This window comes from Xenopus laevis, chromosome 4S, assembly GCF_017654675.1.
Source record: "Xenopus laevis strain J_2021 chromosome 4S, Xenopus_laevis_v10.1, whole genome shotgun sequence".
NCBI classification, from domain to species: Eukaryota; Metazoa; Chordata; class Amphibia; order Anura; family Pipidae; genus Xenopus; species Xenopus laevis.
The window spans coordinates 59,603,307-59,620,730 of NC_054378.1; the positions used below are offsets into that span (position 1 = coordinate 59,603,307).

The window sequence follows — 17,424 nt, forward strand, 5'->3', positions numbered from 1 at the left end:
ATTTCTACAAATATGGAAATACTACCCTTAGGGGCAGATTTATCAAAGGTTGAAGTTAAAAAGACTTAGAAATTCGAAAAAGACCAACCGAAGGGTGGTCAAAAGTTTTTTGGGGTCGAAGTGGGCCCACTTCAAATCGTACGATTCGAAGTAGCGCTACTTCGATTCAAAGTTTTTTTTAACTTCGACCTTCGATCTCCCAAACTCCCCCAATTGCCTCCATACAGGTTCCCCATAGGCTAAAACAGCACTTCGGCAGCTTTTAGGTGGCTGTCAGTCTTGCAATTGAAATATTAGTTTATATGGTTTAATACATTTTAAACCTATCTCTCTTACTCAGAGAGGTTTAAGAGTAGTAAGCATATAAAGGACTTCTTTGGCTCTATAGAATTCTAATATGTAAGATGTGTTTTATATCAGGAGAACAGATGTAAGATGTTAAAGAGTGTTTGGAAGATGAATAAGGCTGTAACGCAGGATTGCTTATACTTTACTAATGAGAGATCTACTTTTAGTGATGTTGTCCCATTATGATCTCCACCCATAAAAGCATTGTTAGTATTCTATTTCATGGAAATATTACTTAACCATTACCGTATATACTCGCGTATAAGCCGAGTTTTTCAGCACCCAAAATGTGCTGAAAAACTCTACCTCGGCTTATACGCGGGTCAGCTAAAAAGGTTGACGCTTACTCAGTGTGCAGTGACTCCTCCGTGCTGCCCATACTTCTCCCCGCTCGTGGCTTCCTCAGCCCCTCCCCTCTAAACTCTCGTCACACAGTACTCCTCAGCCCTTCCCCTTTTTGCGCAGGAGATGTGGGACAATGTGTGCGCATTACCGTATTGCGCGCAGGAGCGCACAAGAGTTTAGAAGAGGAGCGCTCGAGGCGGGATGAGGTGCGCGCTCACTCTGTGATACGAGCACGCACCTGTACAGGGAGTCTCTGATGCTGCCCTGGGACGCTGAAGCCTCGTAATAGGGGGAAAGGAGGAGGACATTCCGTTCGTATCCTGCGCTTCCCTGTAGCCTGATTTCAGTTGCGGGAGGGGCTGCAGCTCTGGAGTTATACGGTACTTTTTAAATACTTTATGGTGCCTGTCAGAAAGAAGAGCTACCATTGTCATTTGAGCACGGAGGGGAAGGGCTGAAGAGGGAGGACTGATTGACAAGAGCTGAGAGGGGAGGGGCTGGAGCAGAATTAAGCGAGGAGGGGGGAGAAGTATGTGCAGCAGCATGGAGGAGTTAATGCATGCTTCAGATCAGTGAGTAAGCAGCAACTTTAAAGCTTTAAATTGGCCATGTCCTAAAATAATTTCTCACCCCTAGGCTTATACACGAGTCAATAAATTTTTCCAGTTTTCTTAGGTAAATTAGGTACCTCGGCTTATACACGGGTCGGCTTATACACGAGTATATACGGTATATTGATTTTTGAGAAAATGTATATTTCTAACAAACAATTATTTCTTATGCAACCTTAAAATAATAAATATCAGAATGAAAAAGGAGGGTGATTTAGTCAAGCTGTTTGTTGACAGTGTCTTGAGATCTACTGATCACCAGCTAAAGGTCTACTGGTACTTTCATGACATTACATCCCACTTCTTTTATTTTAGATTGTAAGCAGGGGCCTCCATCCTTTTTTCCTTGACAATAAGCACTAAAAGGGATTCTGTCATGATTTTTGTGGTTTTTATTTCTAAATAACACATAATTTAGAAATTTACTCTACCATGTAAAATTTAATTCCGGACCCAAGCAGTGTTTTTTTTCTTTTAGTTGTAATATTGGTGTGTAAACAGCCATCTCAGGTAATTTTGCCTGGTCATGTGCTTTCAGAAAGAGCCAGCACTTCAAGATGGAATAGTTTTCAAGCAGGCTATTGTTTCTCCTACTTAATGAAACTAAAGGTGTCGCCGTGGGACATGGATTTCTACTATTGAGTGCTGTTCTTATATCTGCCAGGGAGCTGTTATCTGGTTACCTTCCCATTGTTCTTCTGATGGGCTGCTAAGGGGGGGGGTTATTTTACTCCAACATGCAGTCACATGACTGGGGATACATGGGAAACTGGCAATATATTTTTTGCCCCATGTCAGATTTCAAAATTAAATATAAAAAAAAAAAAAAAACCTGTTTACTCTTTTGAAAAATGGATTTCAGTGCAGAAGTCCACTGTTGCAGGGGCCCAGCTTACACCAGGAGGAGAGCTGTGTTGCAAGATAAGATTCCTATGTGCAAGTTGTGAAAGATAACATTTGTGAGTAACCACATAAAAAATGTATATAAGGGAAGACAAATCTTTAATACCTACAGTGGCATTGCAATTAGACAGGGTCTACTCAGGGCTTTATTTAGGTCCGATGCTGCCCTAGGCACTGGACCTTAACACGCCCCTTACGTCCTGCTTGTGACATAAACGCATCATGCGTGTGACGTCACACGGCGTATAACGTGGAAGCGACGTCAGTGCGCCTTGCGTGTGACGTCACTTCCTTGTGATTCCTCTGTTCCCATACCCCCATCTATCTGATATCCTATGGAAATCTGTGGCAGAGGGTAGGGGAAAAAATACCACAAAAAAAATAGGCAGTCCCCAAAACCGTGCCTCCCTAGGCACAGGCCCTCAGGTGCCTTAATATAAATATGCCCCTGGGTCTATACACATGTAGTAGCTGTTGTAGACATGACAGTTCATTTAGTCAATATTTATGACAAAGTACAATGAACTATAACTTTACTAGCCTTTCTTTATTCAGTAACGTCTCATTTCCTATATTATTTAATAAAGCAAAAATCCATTATGCATAGGATTTGTCTGTTTACTGGTAATCTGATTGTCTACACCAGGGCTGACCAACTGGCCCTCCTTGTGTAGCTTCCCCACATGAAAGTCTGCCTGCTGTGTCTTACCATGTGTAAGCTTTAAAAGTTATCTAGATTTTCCCAAACAAATAATGAACATACATAAAAAATAACGAAAATATAAACATAAATATTAAACCGCTTGTTATGGTACATCTTAAATCCTGAAAGGGAAACTGTAAAATTTAGATTAATAGTACAATTTATTAGCATATATTTAGTAACTGAATATTTCTAACCACGCGGAAAACCCTTAACCAAACACTGTTGAAAAAGACATTAGAAATGAAAAAACAAAGGAAAAAATACACAGTTTTCATTCACAAGTTATGGTAATACTAAGAGAGGACAGGAAAACCCCTATAGGAAAAACAGCAGTATATACGAGTTTAGGAACAGCTTTTTGCAAACGTCACAAAAATGACAGAAAATGCATTCCAGAATAGGGTTGCCACCTTCTGTACCGTGGAACTCCGGGCAGGGGGGCGGAGACGCAACTTAATGAGGCGAGTCCGTGACAGGGCGGCCATGATGTCAGGGGCAGTTCTATGACATGGCTTTCGGCTGATCGCCACATCAATCAATTTGGAAAACCAGGGAAGGCAGTTTTGACCCAGACAGCCCTTCAAAAATATCGGGCTGTTCAGGTCAAAACAGGACAAGTGGCAACCCTATTTCTGAAAAGTGGAAGAAACTGAACAAGGAACATTTTTGGGAAAAAAAAAAATTAAATAAAAACGTAGAAATAAATAAATGTGCTCATTTTCCAAAATTGAAAAGGAGGCATTCCATTCACAAGGAAATAGATTTATGTTTGGTGACCCCTTGTTATGAGTTACGCTTCTGTAAAGTAAGATCATTCAGTACAGTACAAAGTTAGGAGATATGGGTCTGGTTAATAAATCCACATCCACTCTCTGCAATTTGCACAAACACATTATTGAATATAGTTATATTTAAAAAAAGCTTTTGTATTATTTTTAGATGTCCTTAATTTAAGTTATTTGACTTTGTTTCATCAACCCCATATTTTGTCAGGCTATGCTCTGCTGTGCTGTCTGTGAAATTCTGCTCATCATGAAATAATATCTTCAGTAATCATTGTGCATGGAAATTAAAGGACAACAATTATAATACTTTATAATTGCATATGTCTGTGTCTGCATATGATTTAATAATGAAAAAGTGGTGAAAAGAGATCACCTCATCAGTACAGGTATGGGATCCATTATGTGGAAACATGTTATCCAGAAAGCTCAGAATTATGCAAAGGCTCCTTCCTATAGACTCCATTTTGTCTAAATCCATTTTTTTTTTAATTATTAACTTTTTCTCTGTAATAATAAAGCAATACCTTGTACTTGATACAAACTAAGATATAATTAATCCTTAATGGAAGAATAACCAGCCTATTGGGTTTATTTAATGTTTGCATGATTTCTCAGTAGATTTATGGTATGAAGATCCAAATTAGAGAAAGAGCAGTTATCCGTAAAGCCCCAGATCCAGAGCATTCTGGATAATAGGCCCCTTACCTGTATTAGCTTTGTCAAATATAACTAGCAATGTATCACAATCATTATCATATTGAAATCAGGCAATATTTAAAATAGCAACACCAACTTTTCCTTAGCAGGATTTTGACATTTCTGTGCTTAAAGGGGTTGTTAACCTTTGAGATAACTTTTAGTATGATGTAGAGAGTGATATTCTGAGATAATTTTCAATTTGTTTTAATTTTTTATTACTGAAGGTTTTTCAGTTTATTCAGCAGCTATTCAATTTGCATTTTAAGCAATCTGGTAACTAGGGCCCAAAGTACCCTAGCAACCATGCATTGATTTGAATAAGAGATTGGAATATGAATAGGAGAGAGTCTGAGAAGGATCATATAAAAAGTAACAATAACAATACATTTGTAGCCTTACAGAGCATTTGTTTTTTTAGAAGGGGACAGCGACGCCCATTTGAAAGCTGCAAAGAATCAGAAGAAAGAGATGATGGGACTATAAAAAATAAATACTGAAAACCAATTGAAAAGTTGCTTAGAATTGGTTCTATAACATAATAAAAGTTACTTTAAAAGTGAACCACCCCCTTTCTGTTGTAAAGTTAAAATGCATAAATACTTAAAAAAAAGTGAACCACCCCTTTAAAATAGTTATGTTTCCCTAGAATTATTACATCTGCTACCCCTAAACATACATAGCAACAAATACAATATCTTTTTTTCATGCAGAGTTAAAAATGCACATATGTACATGCAAAAATAAATAAAAACTTCTCTACAGCCACTTATGTCAATTTGATTTCCACTATATTGCAGCTGAATTTATTCTGAAAACACATATAAATCCACAATAATGGAGGGATTTGTCTGTGCAGAACTTAATAAAATGCACAAAAGGAAAAAAAAAACAGCAGGTAGTTGCTCGGGCAACTCATGATTAAAATCCATGTCAATACTTAGTTTCAGAAAGAGAGAGCCAAATCAATTTGTCAGGCCCTAGTATTGGGCAGATGTACACATTTCTAGTTGGCACTCTGAATAACTAAATTTGGTTTGTGTTCTAATAAAAAAAAAATGCACAACTGAAGGGTATGACTTGAGAATCCAGTCTGTCTTGGACGTATAATTGCTAAAATGTTGCATGTATAATGCATTTTGTGCATAAAATCAATTCGTTTGTATTACTTACTGTATGGCACACATTCATATTGAACCTCCAGGTACTTGTAGGTCCCAGGGCATGGGTCAGGGAAAACATCTGACCCTGTAACAACAATACATTGCGTCCGATTGTTGCATCTGCAAATTAAAAACAAAGATCTTACTTTGAAATGTTTACAAATTACTTCAAAAAGTTTACATAACGAAAAATGTACGATGTACAACTCTGCTGAAATCATACACAGATAAATAAAACATCTGCCACATATTACACATGATCTCAATAAAATGCAATTGGACAAATGTAGCAGGCTAACTCAGCATGCAGATGCAGAGATGTTGCATTTCCCAGGGGACAAAACTCGCTGGTTTGCATCTATAATGTGCACTCTGCACACTGCCCTGACCTTTTAAGAAGGCTAAACACATCTCCCTGAAACTGTTATTACAAGTGTATTGATAATTAAAGCACAGTTAAAACAAATAACACTCTTCTGCCTACCACTAGTTCTAGCCACATGGGTAAGTTTTTGTTCAGAATGCATATTTCTTCCTTTTATTTTAATTAAGGTTTAAAAAACTGTTTCCCAAAGCTATATAATATTTCTCTAGCTTTGGCAATTTATTAGAGGTTTCCCCCACAATATTCTAAAACACATACTTGTCATGTTACAAAAACAAATCCAGTATATATTGCAATATTGAAAGCTGTAAAATAGCTATGTATCTATTTCACAGGAATATTTTTTTCTTCTTTTCTATAGTTCAGATAACCATACCTTAATTCTACTTAAAATCATTTAAAGCCAACAGTAAAGTTTTGCCATCAATATGAATTCATGCAGATTAGTACAAGGTGCAATTATTACAGAGAAAATGTATTTAATTCATTATTTAGTGCCTGGCCAGAGTACATCTTTAGATATAAGTAACTATTTAGATATTAGATACATAAATATACTTTGGGCAGGGAAAAATATGCCCTGTTTATAGCCTAGAGTAGGGGTCCCCAACCATATAACCCATGGGCCACTTTCAAATTTAAAAAGAGTCAGGGAGCAACACAGGCATGAAAAAAGCTACTGGGGATGCAAAATAAGGGCAGTGGTTAGTTATCTAGTATCCTCTGTGTGCAACCAAAACTGGCTTCCAAAACAAGAATGAAAAAAAAAAAAACATGATGCTCATAAGCCACTGGTTGGGGGATCACTGGCCTAGAGCACCTCAGCATCTACCAAATGTGCCAATATGGTGGTGTCAAAGTACACTCTATATTTATATTTTTCGGTGCTATTTTTCAGTATACTAACAAAGAAACTACATTTCTAACTTGTATTGGTGTCTGCCCACTAAACAAGGAAAACTCAAACATGTATCCTTCCAGTTGTTACCTGAATTACAATTTCCATCATCATAAACAGTCAAAGAAACTCAAGTGCCTACGGCTATTTACAACATAATCACAGTGAACCTGAAAAGAAGCAGATTTTAATTATTTATTTATTTCTGCAAAAGAATGCAGAATTCTGCGTATATTTTTTCTAGTCTGTTTATACTTTTATGATATCGATCAAATAGCTTTTTGCTCAAGTAACCCACATTATTGTTACATGTTTCCAAATATAGAACGATGCAGCAGAGATTGTGTATGTAATCTATTGTGCAAGTGTCTTAATCAATATTTCTGTTCTAGTGATTAAGTGAAGGCTTCTGTTTTGGCAAGATAACATTAGTTTCTTTTGTCATGCTCTAAAAACTATTGGGAATCTTCAGTTGATCATTAGATATGCAACAATAAAGGGATGGCGCCTTCTCTTTCTTGCTCAAAATTACTCCTTCCTGGTTCTATCACTTCACATTATCACTGCTATTGCCTTATTATTACAGCTCCCCTGAAACTTCCACTACAGTTATGTCTCTAGGCCACTGGATGCCATTTTCAATCGAGGTTTCAGCACGAAAAATATAAATTAAGAAAATGTCATTATCTTCTGCCAGGGGCCATTATTCAGCATCATTCTAAGAAAGATTAACATGCTGCATGGAAATGAAAAGCTCTGTATATCATGACAGCAAAACATAAAACAAAGATAGGACAAAAAGTATAAATTTTCTAACATAGCAAATTATTCCATATTATACCAGTGCATTTCCATCATGATGAACTGGTAAATTATATTTATACATAGTAAGACAAGGGACTTCTTGTGATGGGCTATTAATTATTATTGGGCTATTATAGGACCTATTATCCGGAATATTTGGCACCTGGGGATTTCTGGATAAGGGTTCTTTCTGGAATTTGGATCATCCTATCTTAAGTCTGTTAAATGGACCAAGATAGCCGTGTTGTACCTTTCAAACATCCTGCCCCATTACGTAGCACATCATTCCTGCTTGTGCACATATTGGCATCTACAATCACATTTGGAAATTACTTACAGAAATATTAATTTATTGCAGTCTGCATGTACAAATACATTCACATTTAAGACTAGCAAATTGAAACTCACAATAGGATGCCTTATTTAGCTGAAATTAGCAAGGCACTAGATAAAAACCCATACAAAAGATATACTATAATAAGATATGACCTTGCGAAACCTTGGAAGCAATCTCTGACTTTTTTTCCAATAACCCTTGCTAATTATCTGCAAAGTTAGAGGCCTTTTGTGGCAGGTAATTCTTCTCAGAATAGGAGATTTTTGGCTTTTCAATATTTAATTATACTTGTTATGATATGAAACTCTTACACATACATGCTCTTCATTTTCAGTTTTTCCTAATTATGCTCAGATTCAGATTGGTCAACTTAAAACTCTCTCTCTCTCTTACAATTATTTACTCCTTAAAGATCACTCAAAGGAGAAATATTTTTCACCTTTATGGCTCTTACGTTGCACAAATTGCTTTTCTGGTCTGTTAATTACCCACTTAGAGGATTAGAGTCTGCAGTAATGCTAAGGAACCTGCATTTAGGACACATTTTACAGGATGAAAAAAATATATAAAAATGGTTTTATGTAAAGTCCTTTGGAAGAACAGGCTTTTTAACTACTTTTAGAACTTTGTTTTTCTGTTTACTTGAAAAATATACCCATGCAGCCAGTCTATAAAATATTATACATATATATCCACAAAGGAACAAAGTGAGAGAGGGGTTGCATTACACTGTAAGCCTAAGGGATTTGGAAAATGAATTGTATAATTTTTCCTTTCAATCTATAGAATTAGATATGACTGTGTAAAGAAGAATCTATATATATCTATATATCTATAGATATATATCTATAGATATATATATATATATATATATATATATATATATATATATATATATATATAGATATATATATATATAGATATATATATATAGAGATATAGATATAGATATATATATATATATATATATATATATATATATTTGGATTTTCAGTGTTTATCAGGGATGGGCAAATCTGAATCGTTTTGCTTTGCTGGAAATTTGCGGGAAAATGCATTAAAGTCTATGGGCATCAGTTTTTTTTCTCCCATTGGAGTATATAGATGTAATTTTTGTTGCATTTATGCATCTTTTCTACTTAAGTCCGACTGAATGGGCTCATGTCAGGAAGGGGTATATATTCCCTTCAACTACTAACAGCAAGACGGTTCAGTTATAAAATAATTTTACTAAAAGCCAGAAGTCTTCAAAGTTTTTCTAAGAAGCATCAAAGTGCAGATATTGCATGCATTGGATCACTGGGGGAAAATATAACTTCTAAAATCAACAGGGATACAATTAAATGCAAACCATATTGTACAATTAAAATTTTACTTCATGTTTTTTAGGCCAAACTTGTATGAAGGGATGAGAACACCAAAGGTATACAAACTATTGCAACTGCAGTCTACTAGTTCACTGTATGTATGGAAAACTGTGGCATGGAGTGTATTCTCTGAGGTTAGGCAAACCTTTCCTTCTCTTTTAAAATAGAGGATATGTCTAAAGTAGTATAAAAATAGCTATTCTAATGGCTGTTTGTCATAAACCTGTACACAAAATTCTTGTCAAGAAACCAACATTTTAATCTTTTTATCAGACTACTTAACACAACAGGAATACTACAAGTTTACACAATACTAAACAGAGCTGAGAGTAAATCTGATTATATTTCGAATAACTGTGGGTAAACAGCAGGGAGTGGTTGATAAGAGAACTACTTGGGACTGCTAAGACGTCCATAGTAACCAAGCCAAATCTCTTACTATTCAGCTAATATTTTATTACTCAAAATGTTATCCCTTTACTTATTACATTAATGTGTAGTGCAGTATATTTTTTTAAACACAAAGAGATGTCTAAAACTGCTATTAAATATTACAACATTAAAAACATCATTATGTAAAACTGTGCCAAATGTAGAAAGAACTACTGATTTAATCTTAAAAATATCAGCCCGGTGGCATCCCTAATGATTAGCAATAAACTATGCTATGGTAGTTAGTTTGGAGGGTTAGCCCTCAAGCCCCATGGCCATTACGGTCAATGACCTAGAATGGTTTATGCTGAGCTTTTATCCAAGTATCCAACCTGAAACAAGGAATCAAATTGTATTTAGCAGGTGCGTATTTCTTAATATTATATGATAAGTTTATGTAAATATTACGGATGCAGTGCTGCATTAAAGTGCTTCTTTGTTTGGTTACCTTTATATAATGGCCATTGGCCACATAAAGGCAAACCTTCTTTGAGCCATGTAAAATAATATATATATCAGCCTGCAAAATTGCCCAAATGTACCATATCAACTGAAAAGACTTTACCATTTTTAAATGGCTACAAAACTTCAACAACATAATCATAATTAACTAGAATATTAAATTATACCATGACATCAATGCACTTTTGAACACACTGAAAACAAATGGATTAAATGGAAGGCACAAACAGTTCATACTAAACTGGACCAGAAATCCTAAATGTAACTAGTGTTATAGCCTCATTTTATCATGACCTATAAAACGCTAGACTGAAGTGCATTAAATATCAGCTAACACCATGTGCAGGCCTCAGAGTACAAGGTTTTGTGCTATGAAGCAGCAAAGACAGGGCTCTTCTGAGAAACTAGCACACACTCTTATGTCACTGATATAAACAGGGCGAGTCTACTAAATAATACATAAGTGTATAAGTGTGTAAGTGAGAGCATTTGCTTTTAGAAAAATCTGTTTGTATATTACCTTTTTTTTTCTTTTCAGCCTATATTGAGTAAGAAACATGCCTCAAAAATTAAAACATCATTTTGTAAATTTAAGAAAAATCTTGAACATCTATATTTTATATGTAAGGGTAATCAGGACCTACTTGAACGCTAACACCAATGTATCAATGCTCACAACACCTTGTATGGATAAAATGTCTGACTAATGAGCAACCAATAACTGAATAATGAGCAACAGAGGTTTATCTTCAGGACCACTCCCTACCTAAAACAAGGCTATCCATTATATGCATGGATGCTGAAGCACCTGCAGGCTAAATGGATGGAGCCACATTCTCGATAAACGTAAAGATCTTGAAAATGTTCTCTTATTTTTCTATTTTGTGAAATTAGAACTACAAATAAATACACAAGGCAATTAAATTCATGTTTACTTCAGAATTCCTCCTTTAAAATCTACAAACAGAGTCAACAGGGTTCAATAAAACACTTTTTGTGAGAATGCGTTCACAAAGGTCACCTTGCTGCCTTTAATGCAGAAGGGAGCATGGCATTTAGCAGATGCTAAATTTCCCTTACTGAAAAAATCTTGCATGCATTTAACACAAAATCAAAAAAAAACAAACAAAAAGCATTTGTCTAAATAATGGGTGAACAATTGCACTAGGCATTTTACAAAGGTATTAAAAACAATTACAGGTCTCATATGAAGGACTGAACTGCTACATAAATATTTCTGGTACGGTTTCAAAGGGAGGTATGTGTTCCCTTACATTACAGTTTGGCACTATATAGACCCTATATGTCTGTAACAATATAAATTTATAAATCAATGTAGTCTACGGCCTGAGCCGCAACATAAACATTTGCTAAAGGCTGGTTCTGAAATACTTAAATGGCATTTAAAAAAAAAATAAATAAATAAAAAAATTCCCATTTTTACTTTCTTTAGTGAAAAAGAAACATATTCCCAATATACCTATATTACAAATCTGCATTGTTTTTAAGAAAAACCCCATTGTTTGCAGTGAAATTCCTCCATCCCTTGACTTGCTGTGACTGCAATGGATAGGAATCTCTACACGATCATCAGCTGCTCTACAGGCCGAGTTTTGCAGGGCTGGTACGGTGCAGGGGTTGAATGGCATACAGATTATTTTAGGCTAGCCAGGTTATGCAAACAAAACATAAAATAACAGTGCACATTGCTTCCATGCCGTTCGAAAGTACAGGTATGGGATGCATTATCTGGAACCCCGTTATATAGAAAGATCTTGAATTACGGAAATGCTGTCTTCCATATACTCCATTTTACCCAAATAATCCAAGTTTTAAAAAAATTATTTCCTTTTACTCTATAGCAGAGCTGTCCGACTGGCGGCCAGCGGTGTGAACCCCCACATGCTGTGTCTGCTTACCATATCTAAACTTTAAAAGGTATCACTACAGAGATTAACTGGCCCCTGCATTGTTTAAACCTCAAATTCAGACTAACCCCCTGTATTGTTCACATCTGTGATCCCCCTGCATTGTTCACACTTGTTCTGTACTGTTCACACCGAGATCCAGACTGAAACTGCCCACATTGTTCACCTGTTCACACCTTATTCAAAATGCTAATGGTGCACCACTGTGTCACTGTATGTAGTACATATCGGAATGATAGGTTTCCCGGTCTCCTGCTCTGTTCTGCCTTCCCTCCCTGTGTGTGTCTCTGCTTACTCAGGGCTGCTTGGGTGTGCCATTCTCTGCTTACTCAGTGCTGCTTGTGTGTGCCATTATCTCCTTGCCCAGTGCTGCTTGTGTGTCCCATTCTCTGCTTGCCCAGTGCTGTTTGTGTGCCTTTCTCTGCTTGCCCACTGCTGCTTGTGTGTGCCATTCTCTGCTTGCCCAGTGCTGCTTGTGTGTGCCATTCTCTGCTTGCCCTACGCTGCCTGTGGAATGTAAGCCTGTTAGGCTAGGGCCACATGGAAGATTCAGGGAGATAGGTCGCCTGGCAACTAATCGCCGCATCTTTGAGGCGACTAATCTCCCTGAATGGCTTGCTGGTGTCTCGCACCCGCTAGCGCTAAAGTCGTTTGTGCCTATTCACATGCGGCGATACGTTTTTCAAAGTCGCTCGAAATTGCCTCACGAGGCAATTTCGAGTGACTTTGAAAAACGTGTCGCCGCGTGAGTGCATACCTCCAACTGTCCCTTTTTCGGAGGGACAGTCCCTCTTTTGACAGCTCAACCTGCAAACAAAGTTTCTCACTTAATTGGCTTTTAGCAGAGACCACCAAACAGCTAACGGGTGCAAAAAAAAGATACATTGTAACAATTTTGAGACACATAAAAACTGTTTAGATAAGTAGAATTATTTTCAAACTTTCATAACCTGCCAGATTTTGTAAAATTAACATGGTAATTAGGGAGTGTGGCCATAGAAAGGGGCGTGGTCAAAAAAAATGCTGCACTGCATGCAAAAAAAAATGTTGTCCCTCTTTTTACTTCCAAAATGCTGGGAGGTATGTGAGTGATGAGGGATTTACCTGCAGTGAGCACCAACCATTTGGTTTTTTGGTGTGCAACCACCGTTAACGTGGATATGATCTTAAAAGTTCTTGTGGTTTACAGTGAGTGTGGTTCAAAAGGGGGAGTGACCAATACCAACTTCTATTATCGGCCCTCCACCACATAGGCCAGTAAAATGTTGTCCCTCTGTACCACATAAGTTGGACAGCACTGCTCTATAGTAATAAAACAGTAGCTTGTACTTGATCCAAACTAAGATATAATTAATCCTTATTTGAATCAAAACCATCCTATTGGGTTTAGTAGATGTGTACATTATTTTCGAATAGATTTAAGTTATGAAGATCCAAATTATGGAAAGATCCCTTAACCCCTAGGTCCCGAGCATTCTGGATAACAGGCCCCATAGCTGTACAATCATTTCCCTGCAAAATAGCTAGGAACCGTCTAAATCTTATAGTTCCCTATCCGCAGCAGTCAGAGAAAGTACAATGAAGGGGGAATTTCACAGCATACAATCATGTTTTGTTTTAATAAAATGGTACAAATTTTTAAACTACAGTCTTTGATTATTTATTTTTTTAATTAAAGAAAGTAAAAATGGAATTGTGGCCCTTGACCCCCCCTTGCGTGCCCCCCCCACCTACCTGCTGTGTCTGCTTACCATGTGTAAGATTTAAATGGTATCACTACAGAGATTAACTGCCCCCTGCATTGTTTAAACCTCATGTCAGGTTTATATGTGCAAAAAAACACAGGCAACCCTGACAGAGTCAACACTTACATTGGCATCAACCAAGTTTGAAAGACTATATGAATGACATCAGCCTGCTAGCCCTTGGGTGTACTACACATTGTGTGCCTGGTTTTTATTTAGAACCCTATTTTCAAGCAAATAAAGTTATGCACAATTAATTCCACAGCCATGAACCTAAACAACTGTCTAAATGCCCCATGCAGGAAACCATATTATGATTAATTTCACAGCAACTGTATGAAGTAAACTAGTGCTACTCAATCTATAGAGCTGCTATTTAGACCTCTTAGCTATTTGGCTAACTCTGCTATGTGAAACCCAATGCAATTAATTAAATATTTTTTTCATGTAAATAGCCTTTGTCTGTTTCAAGATTTACTCCTCTTTGATGAATATTTAAATTATATTTGTATAAAAATAATCTTGGTTACATTTCATATTCAGAAATGATCACAGCTTATTAAAGGTCTTCTTAGCCAACAGAGAGATAAAGAGATAAAGGACTGAAGCATTGTACTATAAAACGAGGAGTATAACATGCATATATTCGAGAAAACAGATACGTTTCCCAGCAGTACAAAAATAAATCTGGAAATGGAGCATTCTAGAAGAAAGACAATGCTAGCATCAATATTTTTCATGTAAAGTAATCAACCTTTTATGTAAAGGAGCCACTAAATGGAAATATTTGTGATGTCTATATGATCAGTCTTGTCTAGGGCTTTGCATTAAAGCTTGATATTTTTTTATTATTGTTGGGTTTAATTTTAAGTCTGTATCCAAGGAATGCACTCTTTGCCTCTTTTTTGTTCGATGACCACTAGTTATAAGCGTAATTTTTCGTCACGTCACCACAAAAGTGACACTCATAGACTCTAATGGTTGAAAAGATTTGTTGCGCGTCAAACATTTGTCACACAATAAGTTGCATGCCAAAAAAAAAAAAATTGTCACCTATAGACTTCAATGCATTTTGGTGACACAAAACGGGTCAGATTCTCCAATCACTAATGACCACAAAAAATAAAATTTTAAAGGGCCCATCCCAATGCTTTTTGACTTTATGGCCATATACAGTTGTGTTCAGAATAATAGCAGTCTGGCATCACTAACCTGATCAATCACTGGTTTTAGTAGAAATTCTATTTCTACATGGCAAATAATTTACTAGTAGATAGATATAGATAGTAGATTACTAGTAGAGTAATAGAAAACCAACAGACCCATGACATGCATCCTGCTGATTCTATGTAACAATCATTAACCGAGGCTTGTTCCAAATGATAGCAGTGTTCAAAATACTAATAACTTCAATTAGCGAGGTTGTTAATTCTGTGGAAAAACAGGTGTCAATTATGTCGCTTATTTAAGAAAGTAAGACAGCAAATGTTGTGCCTACTGGTAATAGAGCATTTCTCTCTGTAAAATGGGTTGTTCCAGACATTGATCAAAAGAACAGTGTACTTTGACTCAAAAGTTAATTGGAGAGGGGAAAATATATAAAGACGTGCAGAAAATGATAAACTGCTCAGCTAAAATGATCTCAACTGCATTAGAATTGCAACCAAAACCTGAAAAATTAGGAAGAAAACAGAATAACCAAAATGGTTAAGGCTGAGCCAATGATCAGCTCTGGGAAGATCAAAGAAGAGTAAAGTTACCTGTGAGTACTATTACAATTAGAAGACACCTGTCTGAAGCCAAACTATCTGCAAGAATTCCCTGCAAAATCCCATTGTTGAAAAGTGGCATGTGCTCAAGAGGTTACAATTTGCCAAATAACACATTGACTGTCTTAAAGAGAAATAAGATGCAACATTCTGTGGACTGATGGACCCATACTGATGAATTATTAATACATATTAATGTCTAGCTGCTTTCCATATAATCCCTAGCTCTAGCAGGGAAGAGCAGACCTACTCAATTAAAAAAGAAATTGTGCATGGACTACCTGCACATTATTTTTCTCTATTTAGATTCATATAAATGCAATAAAAGTAATGCGGGTTAGGTAACTAGTCACCAGTAGTGTGGCACCTGCATTACTGCATGCATTTACTCAAATGCTTCTGGAAAGCACCATTAGGCAAATTTTTGTTAGACTACTGTCTAACAAGCAAAAGCTGCCCTAGCTTGTGGAAACAACTGTGGGCCTTCAAAATTCAATGTGACCTTTTCAAATAAGAGAAGGACAAAGTGACACTTCACTCATAGAAAACATGGCATTCTTATTATGCTGCTTCCTCTCCAGCTTCGTTGTAAAATATGAAAACAAGACTCTTCAAGTCAAGTGCTTTCATGGCACATACATATCCATCACCCTGAAGAGCATGATATGGCAAGGAAGAAGAGAGGTTATAATACAAGTAGCTGGGATCAGGGTGGGATTATGTAAGTAAAATTGTTATGGGCTATAAGGAGTGTACATATATACAGGGATTGTGAACACATTCTCCAAAGAGTTGGTATGCTCTCTCTTTGAAGGTTGAGTGTTTTCTCCTCCTCTCCAAAAACATACAGGAAGGTTAACTGACCTGCAATAAAAGTGACCACTATGTAAATGTGACAGGTCCCTTAGAGCAGGGGTCTCCCACCTTTTTTTTACCTGTGAGCCACATTCAAATATAAAAAAAGATTGGGGAGCAACAGAAATGAAAACATCCCTTGGGATGTCAAATAAGGGCTGTGATTGGCTATTTGGTAGCCCGTATGTGGACTGGCAGCCTACAGGAGGCTCTACTTGGCACTATACTTCGTTTTTATTCAATTAAAACTTGCTTTCAAGCTTGGAATTTAAAAATAAGCATCTGCTTTGAGGCTACATCCAAGGGTTTGGCGAAAAGCATGTTGCTCACGAGCTCCTGGTTGGGGATCACTGCCTTAGAGTATAAGTTCCACTGGGACAAAAGCTAGTGATAATAGTGCTATAATAAATAAAAAAAAAATAATAATAATTATGCTGAGGCAAATATGTGGTCAGTGCCAGTTGGCCGGTTAGGGAGTAACAATTACTAAAAACTGGCTCTTGTTTTTCTCCAACTTTATGCAAGATATGCAGTTTTTTGTTTTTTTTTGAGACAGGAAGCAGCTAAGTGCTTCTAAGATTTTGCCTACATGCAGCCAGCCCTCTTACCAACGCAACTGATGCGATGCTCCTTTAAAATGGAACTGTGCAAACCAGGCTTGAACAATGTATCAGAAGCCAAACTTTTAGAACCTGTAAAGCAAGGCTCCCAAACTTTTTTTTATCCATGAGCCACAGTCAAAATTAAAAACTGTTGTAGAGGCACACAAGAAAGAACAAATTCACATGCTGTGTGGTAATGGCACAGTAGAGCAACATGTTGCTCATGAGCCACTGGTTATGGATCTCTGCTGTAAAGTAATGGGGTCTGCCTTGGGTATCCTGA

At 36.7% G+C, this 17,424-nt stretch overlaps 1 protein-coding gene across 36 annotated transcripts in view; it reads right to left on the bottom strand.

The window, feature by feature from the left end:
- The window catches only part of adgrl2.S (adhesion G protein-coupled receptor L2 S homeolog), a 112,948-nt gene that overhangs the window by 40,522 nt on the left and 55,002 nt on the right, over positions 1-17,424 (bottom strand). For all 36 annotated transcript variants that reach the window (XM_041561289.1, XM_041561287.1, XM_041561286.1 and 33 more), the window contains one exon: positions 5,568-5,677. In XM_041561289.1, the coding sequence (XP_041417223.1) occupies positions 5,568-5,677 (110 nt within the window). The remainder of the gene's footprint in view (positions 1-5,567; positions 5,678-17,424) is intronic.